The sequence below is a fragment of the Leptonychotes weddellii genome, chromosome 13 (genome assembly GCF_054177405.1).
Source record: "Leptonychotes weddellii isolate Sample4059 chromosome 13, ASM5417740v2, whole genome shotgun sequence".
Classification (NCBI taxonomy): Eukaryota; Metazoa; Chordata; class Mammalia; order Carnivora; family Phocidae; genus Leptonychotes; species Leptonychotes weddellii.
The window spans coordinates 52367308-52389231 of record NC_138381.1 but is presented as its reverse complement, the minus strand read 5'-3'; the positions used below and the strand labels follow the sequence as shown (position 1 = coordinate 52389231).

Genomic DNA, 21924 nt, shown 5'->3' with positions numbered 1-21924 from the left:
TTTCTACTGGTTGGCTTTGTGGATCACGCTGCTGTGAACATCAGTATGCAGATAGCTGTTCAAGTCCCAGCTTTCAATTCTTCTGGGCTATGACCACAGCTGCTGGAGCACAGATGATTTGGTTTCCCTTCAGAACCCATCATGCTGTTCTCCACAGTGGCTGCCCCAGGAGTGCCCCAGGGTTCCAGTGTCTCCACGTTCTCACCGATAGCTGGCATTTTCCATTTTGGGGGAAAATATTTAAAGGCGGAACTGTGGTAACACTGGGAACAGAGCTTATTCTGTCAGCAAGTCTAGAGAAGGACATTCGGCCTGAAGTAGTTCTTATGCTCTTTGGCAGGATCACCTCTTTAAAAACCCCTACTCTGTCACCTACTGACAGGCTGGGTGACATCTCTCAGTCAGGGAGGGAAGCACCGGCCAGGTGATTGGCCACTCCCACTTTCCCAAGGAGGGGAGAGGGAGGGAGGCCGGGCAACATTTGGACTTGTGGGTAACAGTTCCCTCACACCTCCATGCCCGCCATGTTTTCAACCACAACGAAGTCACCTTTTCATCAACCTCAGGACGCTCTTACAGAGAACAGGGAAGCTGTGGCACACCACACACTCATGCTGTGTTAGGTGAGGTGTGTTAGTAGCAGGACCTCCCCTTTCCCTCATTCCCCTGGCTAGGAAAACTGTCACTTGAGCCCTTAGGAGAGGATGCAGGGCACGTGAAACATGAGGTCCCGGCACAGGCCGCCATCTTGTAAAGGCTTTATTTCTACTTCATCATGGTCTCATACAGACTCCGAGGCACCATCCTTTGATTCAGTGTGGTACCCTCCTGACTTTTTGTAGTGCTTTTCCTTAAACAAGAAAATTTTGAGTAAACACTGTATATTGCCAGTTCATCGTTAACAATAATTTAAAAATGCCATTGCTGTTGTATCTCGATGCAAGAGGACAATGATAAAAGTACAGTATGAGGGATTCACAATGTATTATGGTGGGACAGATGACTCACACTTATGTGATGGTGAGACCACAGTAGCAGTATGTACATGCACCCCAGCTTTTCGAACCCAAAGACGTGCAAGTCGAGTAGAGGATGTGGATTATACAGCGAATTTGGTAAGCCCAGCTGAGGACTCTGTACCTTTGCAAGAATGCAGATGTGTATCCCCTCCCGTAGAGAGGATTTCTGTCTTGTCGACTGGCTTCATGGCTCTTTCACTACAAAAAGTTCATTGAATCAGACAGTCTGAAGCATTTCAAAAAATTCTTAAAAAACAAAAACACTGACAAAATAAAATTAACTTAAAACAGTCTAATTCAACGTGGAAATAAACCAAACCAAAATGTAACAGTGCAAATTTAACAGAGGCAGTCAGTATTGAGAGCAAGGGCGTTCAGAATCTCTTAAAATGTACATCTTTAAAACTTTTATTTTTTAAATTTATATCTTATCTAGCTTTTTTTGTTTAATATACTGTGTAAAAAAGATGGAGACAAAAATAGTTTTCTGAGCTATGAAAAAAATTAAGTTATTACAGGCACGTTTACGGTTTCGTTCTAGAAACATCTCAGGTTCACAGGTTGGACATTCAGCAGCTGTGTGTTTTTTAAAAAACATTCTTTGACCTTGGGAAAGCTAGATATCCTCTTGTGGGCGGAGCTTGGTTGATGAGTACGGTGTGGTTATGCAAATTACAGGGAATTATTCCCCGATAATCCATGCAAACTTGCACTCGTCACAGGTGTGTCTTCTCCCCGGGTGGCTCCTCCTCGCCGAGCTCCTCCAACGAGGCTGGGTCTCCGGGTGACTGAGCCGGTGAGGCAGTAGGGGAATGGGAGGCCCAACGGGACGGAGGGCGACGGTTTGCTGGTCTCTCGGGCCTGGAGAAGCAGGGTTCTAGGGATGGAGCTAGTGCAGAACAAGGTAGTTCCTTCAAAGCCGAGAAAGAGAAAGACAGGGTTACTCAGACTGACAGTTCCTCCGGGAGGGGGGGAGTGACTCTCCCCAAACACACTTCTCAACAGACTCGAGGTCAATGCAATGGATCCATCAGGGGCAACTTCAGAATGTTAATTTATATTTGCTCGGGGAGGATAATTTAAAATGTTAAGTGAAAAATTCAACTCGGATGATCAGTGGCACAGTAATGAGAAGATAGCAAATTATGATCAAAATATGGCAATGCTGTGAGAAGAATATGTTTATGCATCATCTTCAGAACTGGGCTGGAGCCGATGGAAGGTGGGGAAAGCCACAGGCCACCTGGTCACATCCTGACCCAGCTGACCCCAACCTTTTGGCCCTCCTGAATGATCTACTAGCCACAGTGACCCAGCCCTGAGAGGCCAGCCTCCCTATGCTTTGGTCTTGTTGGAGGCCTATGAAGAGACCCAGGATTTATCCAGCTGCATTAGCAACAAGACACCTTAAAACAAACTCTGCTACTACTTATTCCAAGTTGACTGGCAGTGGGTTAAACAAACTCCCACGACATGGAAAAAATGCTGCAGGCAGAAATTTTAACTTCGGTCTAGTTTTCTTTAACGACTCTTCCTTGCTGCAGCATTTTAAAAAGTGGAATCAGAGTGCTTGTGCTTCTGTCATGGGCATCCTACACCTTCTGAGAACAGATCATGCACGACACACTCAACAGGGGGGCCAAACACCTATCATACTTCTTCTCAAGGGCCCGTGCTCCTTTTCTAGTGTTAATGAGTGTCAAGCTACTTAGTCTGTAAGACAGGAACCAAGGATGCCCATACCTGGAGCATGCTGGTGCCCGGGAGGTTGGTGGGGGGCGTGAGGAAACGGTGAGTTCCATGGGGTGGAACCCGGCCGCCCAAGGGACACTCAAATGAGAAAAAGCCGAGATGGTAAGCCACTGCAATGAAGAATGACAGAGAACACAGGCGCTCAGAGCCTGTCAGGAAGGGCGGCAGCGGACTGACAGAGATGTGACGAGCAAGCGCACAGAGGCCAGGATGAGGATGGTCTGCGGAGCAGGGAGTGACAGCAGAGACCAGACGGTGGGCTGTGTCGATGAGCAGTGGGAGAAGGAGGGGGAAGAGGAAAGGCGAAAGGTGGAGCACCGGCGTGGTGCTTCTGGAAGAGTGATGGAGTGAGGTGGTCCCTGCCTCCCCCTGGGCCCAGCGGAAAATGGCATGAACACTGGAGACTACTCCTAACCGTCCGGGCCTCTTTGTGACTACACGTCGTAGCAGAGGATGGGGAAGCCTTGATTAGCAAAGCACTCTGCTGATGGGAACCATGGCAACCAGGAAGACCTCGCCCACGAAGCCCGGCCTGAAATAGCTGAAATGCACACTAGGCGGGGCAAGCTGTCCTGCCCTCACCTCAGCCCTTCCATGAGCATGCGCCACTGATGCGGGGCTTGGGAAATCTGCCACCGCTTTATCTTTTTCTGTCTCTGCTCCCGGTATTAAGATTTGTGTGTTGTGTTGTGTTTGTATTGTGTGTGTGTTGTGTAGTGTATAAGTATGTTGTGTATGTGTAGCATCATGTTGTGTAGCAGTGTTGTGTTGTATGTGCCGTGTATGAGGATACGCTGTGTGCGCGTTGTGGGTCATCTTGTGCCTGAGTGTTGTGTGCTGCATGTGCTGTCTATGAGTGTGTGGTGTGTGTTACACGTGTGGCAGGGTGTTGAACGTTGGGATGGCTGCTACCGTAGGTTTTTTTCCTACACCACTGCAGCCCTTTTCCACCTGGTGGATGCTGAACCAGAACGGGCTTTTGATTAGACAGTGTGGTGCCACCTCTTCCTCGTGTGAACCCCTATAGGAAGAACTGTGTGACCACGGGTTCAAGAATGAGCTTTTTCTTTAGTAACACATGAGCACAGACAAGTAAACGATCTTGTCCTTCACTGAGAGGCTACTGCAATGGGCTATGTGGCCATTTTATCTTGGGAGCATCTTTTTCGTCTTTGAGAGCCAATCGCATTTTTGCATTTAGCACTCCGAGTTAAGACCAGTGGGTGAGGTGGGTGGGCGACTAATTCTTGATCAAATGCTAAGTTGGTATTTTTTTAGCCTCGATTCAGGCTCAGACGGCAATTCTGAGGCTATTTTTTGGGAACAAGGGATGGCTCTGTTGTTGATTTCATCCAACAAATATTTATCGAGTGCTTACTATGTCACCTATGGTGATCACTTGGAAGGACAAGATACATTTGGATTTATTCCTTCTGGTGCAGTTGTTGAAAAAGAGAGAAAAGCTTCATTGTGTTAAGGTCACACCTCATTACAGCATCTGGTGGTGTGCATGTGCCTCCAGAATACCAGTGAGCAGGTGCAGGCTGACTGGGAAAACACTGGGCTCACAGACCCCCACAGGCTAGGCCTCTGTGCCTGAGAAAGTCCCCTCTCTGGCCAATATCCCTTTACCCCTCTGAAAGCAGAGAGCAGAAATCTCTGGAATGTCTAGGCCTACCAATCGGTCCCTGAATTTTATGGACCCCAGGCCAGTGCAAGCAGTTGGCGGGCTCTGTGGACAGGGCAGATCTACCCGGTATGATTCAGCCTCATTTCTGAATGTCAGATACCAACCCCAAATTACACAGAGGACCTTTCCAGACGGTGTGCAAAGAAGGAAGAAAGCACTTACGGCGTGAGGCAGGCAGGGCTAGAGTCCCCATGGGGCAGTTAGTAAGACAGTTTGGTTCTGGACAGAACAGACAGAGAAAGAAAAGAAAAGCAAGTAGGTTGGAAAGTATTTTTTTAAAAAGAACAGTAAAGGTTTAAAGTCAACAAGCCTGGTGGCAGGTCCAGGGACAGCTATCAGGAGAAACGTGAGGCCCGCAGAAGCCGGCAGGTGCCCTCGCACATACACAGGCCTCTCTCTGCCTGGGTCCAGGTAGTCTGGAGCACAGAAGGACTCTCAGGACAGAACAGCAACAGACCTCTCCCTTCTGCTTTCTGTTCTTTCCTGATTTGCCCTTTAGCATTTCACATTTCAGAAACCCTTTGGCGTGCATGGAGATGGAAGTCACATGACTGTTGGATTTGAAACAGAGGATTAAATGGTCTGTTTTAGTCACAGTGATCACGTGGCCATTGCTCACGCTGAAAATTTCCCCTTGTATTGTCCACTAGACCTGGGAGGGAAGAATAGCACTGCATTTCCAGATTATTCTTTTCTTTCACCCCATAACTCCCCTCTTAGCTTCTCTGCAGGGTAGAGCTGGTGCTACAGCTTCAAGAGAAAAAGAAGATAAATATAGCCATGGGGCGGGAGCGAGAAAAGACGAAGGAGATTTACTGTTGTGCCCCCCGCCAGGGAGGTCCCTGTCCAGGCATCCGGCGGAGTGTTCAGGGAAGGGCCCACAGCCAGGCGCTCAGGGCAGGTTGGATAATCCGCATTAGTTCTGGTGATTTTGGAATGAAAACCCAGAACTACTTACTACATAATTTATGGAGTGATGGGAAGGGATTTCCAATGGGCCTAATATAGGAAGTCAGTTTAGACAAGGAAGAACTCCACTGGAATCTAGAGGAAGCAAAATTCCAACAGAAAAGGAAAAAAGAGCCCACAACATTTACTCTCTGCCAGTGAGGGCTCCACACAGGTTCTGAATCCCCCCAACTTGGCCAATCATCTCTTTGGTAGCAAACACACCCAGTGAGAAGAAAATCTAAACAGACACTTTACAGAGGACCCAAGTGGCAGGGGGACAGGCACAGTTCTGTCCTTATAAAACCGTTTTCATGCCTTGGAGCTGTGATTTAGCCATTAAGCGGTTGTCTTTCTACTATCATAGATTGCCTGGAGCAGTGGTTGTAACTCAAAGCCCTTTTTGGTTCCTAAACATTAATTTCTCTTTAGTTTCTAACATTAATGGACATTGCAGACACAGCCAGTTAATGCTTTGGGACAGAGCCCTCATTTCCCCGGATTCCTCCAGAGCCTGAAGAAGGTGGGGCATTCACACAAATAAGCCCTCTGCAGTAGTGAGTCACCTACCTCAGGCCCCTGGAAGGATAGGGGTAACAGAAGCCCGCAGAAGACACCATTTGTCACCCAAGAACTCTCAACCTTGGTATTTGTTCTTCTCAGAGCATGTAAACAACTGTATCACAAAGACTCGTATGTTCAGAACGTGGCCAATATACTATCAATATTAGGTTGAATGAAATGGCAATTGCCATTTCTGTAGGTCACTGGCAATCTCACGTGGTTTAAACTCTGTATTTTGAGCTGACTACCACTTGGTGGGTTAGCCTGGAAGCCACTGACCACCCCCCCACCCCTCCACCAGGGAAATGTGGAAACACACCTGCCTCGTCTCCGCACCTGTGAAGCCAGGGCTGCCCAGGCCATGGCGGAGAGCAGGGCTGCAGCCCAGGGAGTGTGTGTCTCTCCTCTCCGACCCTTGCCATCTGCAGGAGCCACCTGGAGAATGGTTAGGGGTGTCTGGATTCCACGGGTGTGGTCTGTCCATCTGGGCTAGTGGTGAGTCGGCCTCACCCTCCAGTCTGCACGCGGGATCCCGGGCCGAACAGTGTCTGACGGAGACGGGGACCGTGCGCGGTCTCACCGCATCAGGCCCGCAGCCCCACGCCTTCGGTCCCAGCTTTACCGTCAGGCTTTGTTTCGCTCATTCCTGAAGTGGAAACGCGGATTGTTTTTAAAGTGGTGTGGTATGGACATACTGCGTGTGGAAACGTGTGAGAACAAAATTCATCGCTGACCGATTGGTGAATAATGCTAAGGGGGATGTAATAATAATCGCATAGTAATAATAGGTACCGGGATGTGTGGTCCTATATAGTGTGATGATGAGAGATGTAAGGGGGATAATAGTAATGATCACATCGTATGAAGGCAGGATTTTGATCTTATCCATCTGTCTCACCTGGTTTTATGGCCAGGGAGATTCATGGTCGCAGGGGGCATGGGATTTGTGAGACAGAGGAATGCTATTCTGTACTGAAGTCAGCATTGGAATCCAGACCTTCTCTTACATTCCTGATGAAGGATGTTCTAGTATCCACACTATCACACCCTCTCCGGCACACCTCTTGTGTTGCCCTGGATAAAGATCTGGAGCACGCAGGAGGCCTGATGGGACTCTCACGCACTTCACACATACACTTTTCTAGGACACAAATTCACACAGAAAGAGGGCAAATTATAACCCCAAGTGAAAGGCCCAGATAGACAGATGAGCATCAATCACCTACACCAGACCAGAGAACCTGAATCAAACCTCGAGCTACATCTTCAAGAAGAGATCACTCAGGACAATAATATGAACTTTTCTTTAGGAGTAGCTCAGGGCTTGTGTTTCTGCCTATCCCATTCTCCCATAAACCCTGTATCTTCCCAGCTCACAAGAACCTGTTATGGATAAGGATTCTTGAAATCAGATGACCTAGCAAAACCCCAGGTTTACACATGTTTTCCTGGCATTTAAACAGAAGAGCTGGTGGGGTGAGGGTTGGAATACTCAGCCTTATTACCTCAATGGACCCTGGTTCAGCTTTGACTGTTTCTCCCATGTGGCTGTCACTGTTAAGACTTGGGGGCCCGTGGGGGGCCTGCCTCCTCTCCTCCTTTAAGGCATGCTCCAACAGCTTCTTGTTGAGGATCCGGGCTACATTCTCAGTGAGCGTGTAACCAGGGGGAGCAGATAAGTCCTGCCTCAAGGGCGTGCCCTCTCCCCCTTCCTCCCTCCACGTCTCTGAGCCAGCCCCGATGGGGCTGGGGGACCGTCCCCGGGAACTGGGGCTGGTTTCCTGGCCTGGGCCCAGATCCGGCCGAGGTTCTGCTGAGCGAGACCGACTCCCCGCCCGCGTTCCCTTCTGGAAGGGGTCCTGTACCACGGGGCTGTGGTCGATGATGTTGAAGAGGCTGGAGAGGCCATCGTTGATGGCGGTGTGCACAGGGCTCTCTCGTGTGGTGGTGGAGCGGGCCCAGGCTGACTCGCTGCACCCCTTTGGAGCCAGCCCCAGGGAGGTCCTGCTATTTGGCTGCTCGGCTTTGGGGAGGGGCTTCCTCTGCAGCTTGGGAGACCCATACTTGGGGGAGCAACATGTGCGTTCAAACTTGGCCTGCACCTTCTCAATGGCGGGGGCCACCTGCCTGCTCCTAAGGCCGCGGGAAGGAGATGACGCGGGCGTGGCACCACCCCCTGCCTTTGGCGTGAGACACTTGTGGGGGCTGCTGGTGATGGCGCTGCCACGCAGGGCTTCGGTCTGCAGGCCAATGTTGATGGTCTGAATGGTCTGTGTCCCCGTTGTTCGGGACCCATTGGTCTGGCAGGCCATGTCCTTGAGTGGAGGCTTGGGGGGACCAGAGCATATGGCGTTCCTGACGGAGAAGGCCGCCTCCTTCATGTCATCACTCATGTTCTTGGCCATCTGCAGGCTGTGTAGTGGGGAGACGAACCCCAGGGGAGTGCAGAGGGCACTTTCGAGGGGGCGCAGCCCTCCCTCCACATAGTCTCGGGGGTATCTGGAGGGGGCACAAGGCCACCTGCTAAGCACATGTTCTGAGGGACCCCCCTTTGTGTCTTCAGCGCCCACCCTGGCTCTGCTTGTGGGAAACTGGCACTCGGGCTCTGACCGGCCCTTGCCCTCACTCCCTGCCGCCATGATGCTGTCCAGCCTGCGGACAGCGGGCGGGCTGTGCAGCACCCGCAGCCCAGCCTGCTCGGTGCACACGTGGCTCCGTAGGGGCTGCTTCTGGCAGTGCTCTGGGCTGGTCACGGTGTCCGTGGTCATGGTGACACTCGTGGTGAGGTACCAGGAAGAGCTGGGGAAAGGCTCGGCACTGGCCTCATTCCCTGCCCGCCCTCCCTCGGTCCTGTCTGCCCAGGGCTCTGGGGCCCTCTCGTCCCAGCTCTTGCTGTTGAACTCCTCGATGTACTTCAGGTCGTCCGGAGACAGGGGCGGGGTGACGTCCTCCTTGTTGCTGGCAGCCGGCAGGCCCTTCTCCGGCAGGAAGGGAGAGATGTCCATCAGACGCTGGAACTCAGACATGGAGGACACAGACACAGCCCTGGGAAAAGTGGGAGAGAAGACAATGTCAGCTGCCTGCCAGCCAGGAAGCGTGCTCACCTGCCACCTCTGACCTGGGGCAGGCACGCGTGTCCTGCCCACATGAGAGGTGACTTCCAAACCCACCAGTAGAGAATTTCTTAACCTAGTGGTTCCCAAATGTCACTGCACACTGGAATCACCTGGGGCTTAAAAAATGAAATGAAATGAAATAATAAAATAAAATGTAAAATAAAATATAAACCCACTTTGGAATGCTTTCATTTTGGCCTGTGGATGCTCCATAGCAAGGACACCTGGCTGATGAGTGCCTCCGATTCCTAACCTACTAGGGGTTTCCTGAGTCCCAGGCACTGCAGTAGGTGCTCGCATTACTGACAGAACACAGCCCCAGCCTGATCCCAAGCCAGCGAATGGTATACGCGGAGGGGGTTGGATACCACCACATCACAGCTATCACCTGACGACCGTTCTCCCGCCAGCCTTATCCTCTATTTCCAGTGAAGTACAGTTGACCCTTGAATGACAACAGGAGTTAGGGGGTCCAATCCCCGTGCAGTCGAAAACCCACGTACAATTTTTGACTCCCCCAAAACTTAACTACTAATAACTTACTGTTGAACGGAAGCCCTATCAATAAGATAAACAGTCTATTAACACATACTTTGTGTATGTATTAAACACTGTATTCTTGTAATAAAATAAGCTAAAGAAAAAAAATATTAAGAAAACCATAAGGAAGAGAAAATACATTTACAGCACTATACTGTATTTACTGGAAAAAGTCCACATCTAAGTGGACCCGTGTAGTTCAATCCGTGTTGTTCAGGGCTCAACTGTACTGACTGCCATCTCCAGAGGCCAAATGGAAGATGTGGAGCAAAGAAGGGAGGTGGAAGGTGTGACAGGTGGGCATGTAATTTCCAAAAACGACTTCAAACGGAAACTCCATCCGGCTCTGTCGAAATCCACCACCAGGGCTCGGTTCTTCCCTCCCCCTGCTCCCTCCTGTACAGCCCAGCCTGTCTTGTGTTCTTGCTCTCCCTGTATTCCTGGACAAGAAGAAGATGCCTGCAGACACACAAACACATGGGAGGGTGAAGATGCGTGAGCTAAAGGAACAGCCAGGTTTGGGTAAGTGCTGCCTGATGGATGTGGATTTGGATGTAGATTCCTCCCTATATATGTGCTTTCATTCAATATATTTCTATTTGGTATGAATTTTCTGACTGCCTCCTATAGGCCAGGGCAGGCACCGTATGGGGTGTTGGGAATTCCAAAATGCTAAGACAGGAGGTTGCTGGAGCGCTCAGGCAGCTTGTCAACCCACCCAGGGCAAAGCAGGGGCGGCCAGGAAGGAGGCTCAGGCCTGGACCCTCTGGCCAGAAATCCCTCCTGCTGGGGCAGGGGTGGTGCATACGCAGATTCACTGTCTCTGCAACTGGACCACTTTCTCATAGAACATATTCATATCTGCACACCCCAAACAGAAGTTCAAATACCTAGGGCTTCAGACCAGCACAGGTGCTGCCAAACGGGTCCCAGATGGAGAGTACATGGGCCACATTTCACTGCAGAAACCATTAATGATGGTGAGACCAGAATTGGGGTCTGTGTGCCGCATGGATTGGCCCACAGAACAGGCAAAGCCCTGGGTGCCTTTGCCCTCACCCTGGAGACACATGCCATTGTGGTCGCCACCCTGGTAAAAGAGAGCAGGCTACAAATGAAACCAGTAGGGCTTCTATCTTGTTATTTCTCACTAGGGGCAAAAGTTAGTGGTATTTTTTTGTTAGAAATAATCTACAAACCCTCCCATGGCCCAGTGAATAACAGAAAGCTGGCTACAACTAGCACTGAAAATAAAAAGAAATAGAAGGGATGGGTCAATTTCCGGTAAGTGTGATTTTTCTCTTCTAGCCTCTGGCCAAGTCAAGGAGTTGCTGAATTAATAATGAGCTTCAGGTGCCTGGGTGGCTCAGTCTGTTAAGCGTCTGCCTTCAGCTCAGGTCATGATCTCAGGGTCCTGGGATCGAGCCCCGCGTCGGGCTCCCTGCTCAGCGGGGAGCCTGCTTCTCCCTCTCCCTCTGCCCCTGCCCCCACTTGTGAGTGCATGCATGCTCTCTCTCTCAAATAAATAAAATCTTAAAGGAAAAAATGAGCTTCAGAACGCTGTTCTCTGGGGGCTGGAAGTGCTCTGTAGGTACTGAAACCCCAATCCTTTCTGCATTTCTTGGACACAGCTCATCTAAGCCCCGTTTCTGCCCACGGAGGAACTACCCTCAGAGGTAAGCCAGTGCACCTGCGTGGGGCCTTTCTGCCTCCAGCCCTTGGATGGATTTCATGGAATAGAGGTGATGTGGGCAGAGAAAGGGAACACGTCAGCCTTAGCAATGGCCAAAGCAAGACAGATACAAAACCAGGACACATAGGAAACGTGCCAGCAAGTGAGGTGCACAGAAGAAAGTCCAGAGGGAAGACAGGAAACTGCTAGAGGCAAGAGGGAGAAGGGGATGGTGGGGACAACACATGTTCTTACCTCGGACATTTTGATAGGTAAGGTTTTTTTAAAAGAGATTATTCATTTATTTGAGAGAGCTAGAGAGAAAGAACACACATGGGCAGAGCGGCAGAGGGAGAGGGAGAAGCAGGCTTCATGCGGAGCAGGGAGCCCGACGCGGGGCTCCATCCCAGGACCCTGGGATCATGACCTGAGCCAAAGGCAGACGCTTAATGACTGAGCCACCCAGGTGCCCCGATATATAAGTTAATTTAAGATGAACTTTTCTAAGTATGACTTTTGAAATTAGTAGCAGCAATTAATATAAAAAATAGGGGGCGCCTGGCTGGCTCCATCGGTGGAGTGTATGACTCTTGATCTCGGGGTGGTGAGTTCAAGCCCCATGTTGGGTATAGCGATTACTACAAAAAATAAATACACTTTAAAAAAAAGATAAAAAAAATAAGAGCTACTATGCAGGGAAGAGCTCTGTGAAGATAGCTAAACTTTGTTGACTGTTTACTCTGTGTCAGGCATTGCTTTGTTTCATGTGTAGAAACACATTTAAGCTGTAAAGAAATTGAAAAGCATTCTGTTTACAGATGAGGAAACTGAGGCACAGGGTGTTACTTAACTCACCCCAGGGCACATGGCTGGCAAGAGGCAGATGTGCATTTGAAACCAGGCTCTAGTTCTCGAATGCGGCGCTGGACTGTCCGAGAATGACCAGACAAGACAGAGCCTGAAGGACAGAAATGCACCACAGGCATTTTGGGTGGTTTTGGATGAACCAAATACAGGGCAAAATGGGAAGAAGACAGTAATTTATGGACTTGAAGTTCATAGGGAAACCAGGGATGAGGAGATCTGGAAACAGCAGACTGCCCTGAGGAGAAGTTTCCTGTGGTGGAAATAGCATGTGTTCATCTATAAAGAAAAAGCATGTGTGGGGGGGTTGGGGGGTGGGGGGGCTGTGTACAGGAAATCTTTCCACTCAGTTGTCTATTTTTAGTGTTTAAACAAATTTGCTTAGATATGTCTTTTCAGATATATCCTATCATACAAATGACCTAAAATAGACGATAACTAACATCACCAACATCACTTACTTTGTATTTACTTCAAGGTTTACTGCCGGGAAATATTTTAGTAAATCCTCCGGGCAGAGCTTTAAATGCACAGTATATAAAATGTCTCACAGCACATCAAGAGGGAGTCTTTCCAGACTAAATGAGAAGCGGGAGGTTTCTGTGGACTTTCCAGAAACCACTGGACATAACATTCCTTTATATACACAATACACAACTGTAACTGTTCTCACCATGACACTAACACCCACATGAGTACAGTGTGTCTCTGGCCTTTCTATTGCTAATAATAGAAAATGCCATATTTATGAAATCAATAATAATAAAGCAACTACTTATTCAGAAGTCTTACTTTAAGTCATTCTCAAGACAGTGTTACCACAGACTGCGGCAACAAGATGGAATTTTAAGACCAAGAGGTTTTAATTTCAGTAGCCGACTATTGTTTTCATCAGTCTTACTTACCTTTGAAGGTTTCCCTTGTGATTTTCTTCTTCCTATAAAGAAGAAATAAGATCGTCTGAATCAGTTAATATTGGCTGCCAGGCACTTTCAACGTGCTAAATGATCTGTTTTGCTCTTCGGCCATAGGAAAATACCATTTAAAATGTACACCAAGACCAAGTTTTGGTCGGGAATGTTCCTGTCCCTCAGCCCTTTGAAATATAATAATAAAACCAGAACCCACACATCTGAATGTGTGTGTATGTGTGTGCGCGTGAGTGAGAGAGAGAGAGACAGAGAAAGAGAGGAGGAGGAGGAGGTGGGGAAAGGGAAGATGGGGCCCCCGAGAGAGGAAGTTGGGCAGCTATGTCCCTTGGTCTAAGCCTCACTGTAGAAGGTGATGCAACAGCCTTAGGCTTGAGCACTTTCTCAGTGGTGAGCTCTGCCATGTGGAATCAGAGGTGGACTGACCACAACTTCTGCTCTGCGCAGCTCAGTATGGCCCCGTCACGGTGGACCCGGGCCAGGATGGGCTCCTTCCTCTCTGCTATGCAACTGCACCATGGGAGTTGCCAAAGGGTCAAACAGGGCACCATCCTGGTGATGTCATGCCACCTGGCTACATACTGCTGAGAAGGTACTTGACCTCAGAGACACCTCACTGAAATCTAGCTGCCCCACATTTCAACACGACTTGACATGAACTCTTCAAAGTCTGTCTTTGGACAGGTTAAGTGACAGGTTCAGCAACTGTCAAACTGACTCACAGGTAATGATTCCTAAAATCCAACCCGGTTTTAAAACCCAGTTGTTGAAAGGGCATAATCAGAAAAACCTGACATTGTGCCGTGGAAATCTCAGCCCAGAGTTTAGCTCACCACTTTGCTGATCTAATTTACGCACAGCTTCAAAGTGTTGGATTTTTCCCCCTTTGCACAGAATAAGAATTTATAGCATGTCATTGTTTAGTGACACTTATTATTTCCCAGGGTGAGGTACTTGCTTTAGAACAGATTTTTTTTGTTACCAGTAAGTTGTTTAGAATCAGAAGGCTGCTGTGATTTAAAGAGAGGTTGCAGACCTATACGTCCCAGAATGAATTCTCTCCTCCTGTGGGTTCCACTGGACCCGCTCATGGGTGAGACCTTTTGTTTACACAGGACACAGTCCTGCGTCTCCAAACCTGAGACATGTTGGCCAAGTGAAATTGAATGCAGCGCATGCTAGGAGTTTGGGGTCGGGACCACCAAGCAAAGCTCTTGGCACTGTGAAGGTTTCATGCTTACTCAACCCAGAGGCTGTGATTTGCAAAGCCCGAGCCTGCTGGCCAGGTGGCCAGGTTCCTGACAACCCCTTGGTCCTGCAGCAGTTAACTGGACCCCAAATCCCAGGCTGACCTGGGGGAGGCAGTTCCTGAACTCCCGCTGGGGCCCTCGGGCCGGAGGCTCCTCTGGCTCATCATCTAGAGACAAGGCGTCCAAGTAAAGGTTTTCCCGTGCTGAACATCTGTCCGATTCCTTCAGCTTGGACAGTGGCCGGTCATCAAACGGGGTGGAGTCGGTGTCTGCGCAGGGCCACATCTCCAAGGGACGGGGCATTCGGGGACTTCCTGGGTGGGCAAAGGGGCGGATGTTGCCTTCCTTTTGATCACAGAGGAAACTGCCACTTCTCCGGGGACTGTTTTCTTTCTGCAACTTGAGGGTTTTTAAAAAATGAAAACAATTAGTCTCACTCTTCTGTCAGTTGCTCTCCCTAAGACTGCTGCTTCTCCACAATTTGGAACTACATTTGGGTCCATAGGAAAGACTGGGAGAAGTAAATGTTCTTCAACTTCTGACCTTAATTTCAAAAGTAACACATTACAGATGTTTTTATTAAAAAAAAAAAAATCACAATTTTATCCAGACTGGAAAATGTGCATTAACCACACACATGAGCCAACTCCTTCTGATGAGAATATATATATATTACTGTATATAACTTGGAGTACTGTTCATGGGAAATTATACATTTATTTTTTAAAAACTGAACATTGTTAAATGACATATTTAGAACTATTTTTTATACCTTCAGAACTTAAGGCACACTCATTGGAAAACCATCAGTGATACCAAACTTCTGAGGGCGAATTTGATTTTCCTGACTAGCATAGTTTCCTCATTCTAACACTATTATACCCAAATCATTTGGTACAGGTCCCGTCTATTAACCCAAGTGATCGAATTGGGTTGTAACCACTGAATGTCAAAAACAACTTCTAACTTTGCTTGAGAGGATTACAACTTAGCTATCAAGTTAATGAAAGATCTGGACTGACTGAAAAAGGAAAAGCCACATACTTTAGAGCCATACCTTTTTTGCCTGACTTAGGAAATGCAGGAAGCAATAGTGGGGAACACGCAGGTGCCCCTAGAGTGAGGAAGGTCTGAGTTGGGCCCACTGTCCTATAGCTTGCTGGTTTGCTGGCAGGAGTGAAGTCCCCAGCGATCCCCAGCTCAGGGTCCTGATCTGTGATGTGGGGACCGCACAGCTGCCCGCTGTGGAGGGGAGGAGCGCAGGGGCTACCAGCAAGGTGAGCCCAGCAGGGCTCACTGTTCATTAGTGAGACCAGCACTGACCTCCCTGGGGTCTGGGTGCGCTGATACATGCCTTGCTGATTTATGGCACTAGAACGAACCATGTGGAGCCACTTAGGAAGGGAGCCAATGTGAAATCACAGGGACAGGCAGGGAAATGGCGTGCAGGGTGGATGCTCACTCCCTGGAGAAGCTGTAATGGACCACTTCCCCCTGGACTCTCCAGAGCTTTCCTCACTGCCTTCTTTTCGAAACATGCACAGAAAGCACAGCGGAGGGCTGAGGAGAGTTCCACCTACATATCTCCACTGGGGTCTTTACTGGATGACATGCTCACACACTCAACCACCATGGCGGCTGCCCTCTTGGCTAAGAAAGTTATCTGAAGGGTGAAAGTAACATCTGGATTTGTCAAAGAAGAAAGGTGTTCAGTCCTCAAGTGCTGAGATGGCGCCAGGAAGTTCTACAACTCCCCTGGAAGCATTAATTTATTTTTAACCAAGCATCTTTCACAAACTACACCTCTGTGTCCCAGTTGAAGCCTTCGTCCAGGAGCTGGAGGTAAGTTTGTGGCCTGCGCATCATCACGAACCAAGCCACGTAAAATAATGGAGATGAAGGACTTTTATTCATTTTTAGTCATTTCTGAGACAGTGGATTATCTTCATTTTCTGAGAAAGATGGAGATTCAAGCAGCCAGAGCTTAAATGTTAGAATCTGAGGCAGGGTCACAGTTGAATTAAGAACAAGCCAATCACTCCCGGTTTCAGCTCAGCCCCTCTGATCTCTACCTGCCCCTCTGCCCCAAGGCACAGTTCTTCCCAGTTCCCTTAAAGATGCTAAATGTTTTCTTTAACACACAAACAAAAAACAACAAAAAGGGAAAACTTTTTATTATGTTTATCTAATGCATGTCAGCGCAATTTAGTTCTAACACAGGATCATCTCTAAGCTATTTTGGGCAAGGAATTAAAATGCAAGAATCACACTTGGAGCTGTAAATGTGCACCGAGGGTGTGTGTGAAGAGGAGGAAAGAATGACTAAGTAGGAGGGCTTTGAACGAGCACATTCTAACTCAGCACAGTGGGTATTCAAAAATAAACACAGGCAGCCAGGAGCAATGCGCACTAAAGCTGGTCAGTGTTAGGTTTCCTAAAAATGAACTGGAATGGGTTTAGCTGGAGGTATCTGGTGCTAAGATGCCTCTGGGATGTTGTAATAGAATAATGGGTCCTTACAAGGATAGGGTTTCTTAGGAGAGTCATTTCAAACCAGCCATCAGCACCCACTGTACTTTGAATCCTGCAGTAGAACAACTTTTAATGCACATGGAAAACTGAAAAGACTTGCATTTCAAATAATACAGGAAACAATAAACCCTCCACAGTGTCACCTTACCTGAACTGGTCAAAAGAAAAAAGGTCACTTTGTGATCGGGTTTTAAAAGAATGGCCTTTCAGGTTGTAGAGGCAGCTGATTTAAGGAAATTACTGGAAGGAGACTGGAATGACACATGGTCTTTCCTTTAGGTCTTCAGTACAGTGGCGAGTCCTGTATCATCTGCATGCTAACTGGGAACTTAATTCTACGGAGAAATGTAGTGTGATTCCATAAAAGTTAACTATCGCCCAATCAAATCTGGACTGGGACAAGGGATGCTGATAAGATAGATGACATGTGTTATGTGACCTTAACCACATTCCCACAGTCATCTGTCATATAAAATGCCTCATGTGGTGCAGAAATTATGTAGGAATTTAATGACACTGGACAAGGATGAAGCATGTGTTCTAAAAGTGGAAAATGGATTTAGTGTTACTTCCTTCACCAACAGTATTAGGTTATCAAAGTCAAGGTTACATGACTCACCAAGTAGTTAAATATCAAGAGCATATATTATGAAGAATGTTCACCTGTATTCCTTGTTTTTCTATGGCATGTGGAGCTAAAAATTAAATGAACGATAAACGAAATCCACACACATCCACACACACACACACTTTGGTTAATTTCCTCTTTTGCAGAGAATGACTATAACTGCTTCATCTAATTTTGGGGGTTGGGTACAAGATTTATAAAATCTTCTTTTAAAATGCTATTTGGGGGAAAAGGCTGGGTTTATTTTTGAAAGCCACAACTGCATATCTGAAGCATCATTCACTGGCAGTAAATCTTCTCCTAAAAACAGCAGTGAGATCACTGTGCGAAGCCTGTGGGATCCACCGCACAGACTTCAGGAACAGATGAACGCCTGGAACCCACGTGTCTCGAATCCATTATGCTCAGAGATGTTAACCTTGAGGACTCAAGTTCTGAGGCCGTCAGCTCGGTAGAACTGCTCTAGTCCTGACTCGGAGGACTGACCTGAATTGGAAATGGGGTTCATTCAGCACATGCCCAATTTTACCCTTCAAAATACAGTCTTAAAATGGGGTGACTGCTCCTCCCCTGGTCATTAACTCCTCAGAAGTTGACTATCATCAGATGTCCTACTACTTTTTCCTTTACTAGGAATTCCTCATTCCCAAAAGTGAAACCCTGAAAGACTTGCTTAAATTATATCCAAGCTGTGACTTCCAGAAAGGAGCTATGACAAGACCAAAGAGCCCACAGCTAACAGGCAAAGGGGACCCAGAAGGGCTGTGGCAGGGATTGTGATGGCCTTGCTGTGCCACAGGAGAGACAGGGTGAGTGCTCTTGGAGGGAAGGCCAAGAAGGAACCTCCCTGGTAACAAGGTGCCTGGAGTTTCTGAAACACTGGTTAACCGAAGCTGGATATGATAAATCTGTGACCACTTTGCGAGAATACGTGCTATTTTTGCCCCTGCAATTTACACCTAACCACTGATCTGTTCAGGAGAGCACAGGCACATAGGGGATCTAATATAGAAGATTCTTCTCAAATGATGCATTTCTAGGCCAAGCAGGAAGTGGCCACCTTTCTTTTGATAGACTTTGGGGAATTTTGAAATGAGCCACATCAAACACCAATATGGTGTGACTCAGTTGTGTGAGTAATCAAATCTAGGAAGAACTTCTGCACCATTCTATCTGAAGTGTGCCTTCTCAACTCAACAGTTTCTGAGCCAGGGGCTCCTGGCTTTTTTAAGTTCCTTTACCTTGTCTCCCTCCCCAACAGCATGTAGAAACTAACTTTGGCCATTGCACCAGCATAACACAGGTATCACAACTGGGGGATGATACAGCACATTTTTCAAAAGGCTCCCACATAAATGCAGGCAGTATGGGTATTTGTAGTAGAGTAATAAGGTTATTTTTCCTGAACTTATTTTCTTATTAATACACTACCTTGAGGCCTCATAAATTTTTAAGTGTGACAGGCTGAAATAAAAAAAATAAATAAAAAACATATATGCTATGTAAAAATCCAGCCAGAGAAGAATTCCAAAACTTTATCAGTTTAATGTGAAAATTTAATTTGTGCATCACTCAGGCATGACCACAACTATGCAAACTGTCTTAAGCTGACACAATGCAGAGAATGATTCTCTGGGAGGTAGAAAAACAACTCCCCTTCTCCCCCTGAATTCATCTGGGTGTTTGAATTGTTTGTTTAGCTAAAGAGGATGAGCTACCAGCTCCCTCCCCTGACATGGTCCTCCCTAATCACAGGTCAGCAATATCCACAGCAGGTGCAAACAGCCTGATTTCCAATGTAACTGAGCAATCTCTTTACTAATGGGCAGCAATCCCACCCAAGCTGGAGCAGCCACTGTGACCACATCTTTAGGGACAAACTTAAAAGGTAGTTTGCTTTTTGGCAGGAATCACACCTTATAAGACCTGAAATAACCTCATGTTTCAAGTTTAGTCTTTAAATTCCTTCAGAATATTAGCGCCACCCCCCCCACCCCCCCCGCCCAGCCCTGACCACAGACATACCACACGTATATACACACACAAGAAGTTACCTACAGACTCTGCAATGAAAAGATCTGTGTAATGTAAGGGCTGAGTCTGGGTCTCCAATGCTAGAATTCTATGATTTTTTTCTTCTTCCTCTGGAAGCCCATGAAACATTAGCCTGATATATATATACATATATATATATATTTTTTTCCTCTAAGTGCTCTGATCTCCAGGTCAGTTTACTTGTCCATATTCTCTTCCTTGTTCGCTGGTGCTGGGGTGCTCCCTTACCTGCTCTATTCTGCACAACAGCTCCTTCTTCTGCTGTTCCCACTCCTGCCGGTCTCTGTCCAGCCGGTCGAGAATTTCCACCTTCTCCCGGTTCCAGTTCTTCTCGCTGTGATGGATCTGCCAGCGCAGGTCCATGACCAGGCTGTGACTGTCGGCGAGGAGCTTCTGGTGCGTCTCCCTCTCCTTCTTGAATGCTCCCTTGCTGTCAGTGGAAGTGCCTGCTTCTCCCAAGTTCTTCTCAGTCTTCTCTTCCAGCTGGCAAGGAGGAAAGACGTAGACCTTAACCCCTGGCAAATCTTATATCAACAGGTGAAGAAAATCACAGCACACTTGCATATTATCCCTGGAAACTGTTTAAGCCAAGATTTGACCAATCCCATGGGAAAAAAAACAATTCTCATTTTTAAAGTCCTAATTATGAACATTTGACATAGAGAGTCACATAAAATGTAAAGCAGTGAGTCCACTTAGCTTCCTGTGGTCTGTTTCTCAGCCTCACTTCCTGACTCAGTTACCACCATATCTTGCCTGCCCTTCTATTGAGCTCCTTGAGGGCAGGTCCATGTCTGTCCCCAAATCCTCAGCCCCCACACAGAAACGAGGGATGGAGCATCAGTGGGACCTACCAGTCTACAATAAATATCCATTAAACATCCCTGAGATTAAATACCAAAACAAACAAATGAGCAAAAAAATTTCCATATAGACATATCATAGTTAAACTGCTGAAAACCAAACAGGAAACCTCGGAGGCAGACAGACCCAGGACACATAGACATGAATGACAGCACACCTCTCCTCTGAAACTATGCAAGTCAGGGACGATGGAGTGGCATCCTTAAAGGGCTGAGGGAAGGAAAATGTCCACCTCGATAAGACTTCTATGCTTTCAAAAGTAAAGGGAAAAAAGGCTTTTTCAACAAATTAAAAAAAAAAATCTTTGCCAGCAGACCTGTACTTCAAGAAATGATGGAAGTTTTCAGGCAGAAGGATTAGGATACTAAGAGATACTGTGATCTACACAAAAAATGAATGCTGGAAATGACATAAGAAATACAAGTAAAAGCTCACTTTTCCCTATTTTTAATTGCTTTAAAGTATTATTGAGTGGCTGAAGCAAAACCAGTTGCAATGTATTGTGTGTTTATAGAAGTAAGCTGTGGCAACAAGAGCAGAGGATGGGAGGAGGGAGCTGGGAGCACACTGTTGCTGCAGAACATGATAGATTTTAGTGAAAGAGCAGTGAACATAAAGATGCATCTTTTTCCTATTCTAGTTCAGCAGACCTCTGGATTTTTACCTATGGACCATGTTACTCCATTCAATTCCAGTGACTTCTAATCCATTCTCTTCCTCAAAGCCAGAATAATCTTTTACAAATGTAAATCAAAATGCTTCACTTCCATGATAAAATCAGGATTAATGTTTCAATCTTCTGCACATTCTTCTTTTCCCTCATAACTGACCAGGTGCAACTCCTCAGATATACTTACTCTTTTTTTTCATGATGCTTTTTTTGTCTGAAACATCCTTTCTCTCCTTTTCCATGCACCTATTCCTATTCATCTTCTGAGACTCATTCTAAGCAGGACTTTCACAAACAACCCCTCCCTGAACACTCAGGCTGAGGTGTATGGCCTGCACACCCCTATTTCCTGACAGCACTGTGTATATAGGCCTGGCGGGGCACTTATCACTCTATTATAAATTACAGCCCTTGTCTGGGTCTCCCAATGCACTGAGAGCCCCTACAAAAAATGTCCTCTCTGTTGCTGGATCCTTGGCATCTAGAACAAGGCCTGACTTGGGAGTTAATTGAAGGAATCACAGATTTGACCATGGACACAACATGGCCTCCACTGAGATAAAATACTTAACTTTTGGTAGAATTCACATGTCTTGCTTTTAAGTAGAAGAAGAGTAAAGATGCGAGTATTATAAATAAACTAGCTTTAGCCCACATTCATTGCTTCCTGGGCTGCAACTGTTTCAGAAACTTCTTAAAATGATTTGGGTGGAAGATGAATCTTTACCCATTACCACCTGGCTTCTAAGTCTGAAGTCTTAATTTTATTTCTTCGTGTCTAGTGATTCTCCCTGAGGCTTTCTGTGTAGCATGTGTGTGGGTGGCTACCAG

At 47.2% G+C, this 21924-nt stretch overlaps 1 protein-coding gene across 9 annotated transcripts in view; it reads right to left on the bottom strand.

Annotated features, from left to right (window-relative positions):
- Positions 1–744: 744 nt before the first annotated feature.
- MTCL1 (microtubule crosslinking factor 1) overlaps positions 745–21924 on the bottom strand; it is a 119793-nt gene continuing 98613 nt past the window's right edge. For 5 of the 9 annotated variants that reach the window (XM_081802565.1, XM_081802566.1, XM_081802569.1 and 2 more), the window contains 5 exons: positions 19788–20042; positions 14447–14743; positions 13071–13102; positions 7479–9018; positions 745–1930 (listed from right to left, as the gene is read on the bottom strand). In XM_081802565.1, the coding sequence (XP_081658691.1) occupies positions 1736–1930; positions 7479–9018; positions 13071–13102; positions 14447–14743; positions 19788–20042 (2319 nt within the window). In that variant the 3' untranslated portion in view covers positions 745–1735. The other 4 variants (XM_081802570.1, XM_081802572.1, XR_014139845.1 and 1 more) reach the window with 3 other exon arrangements.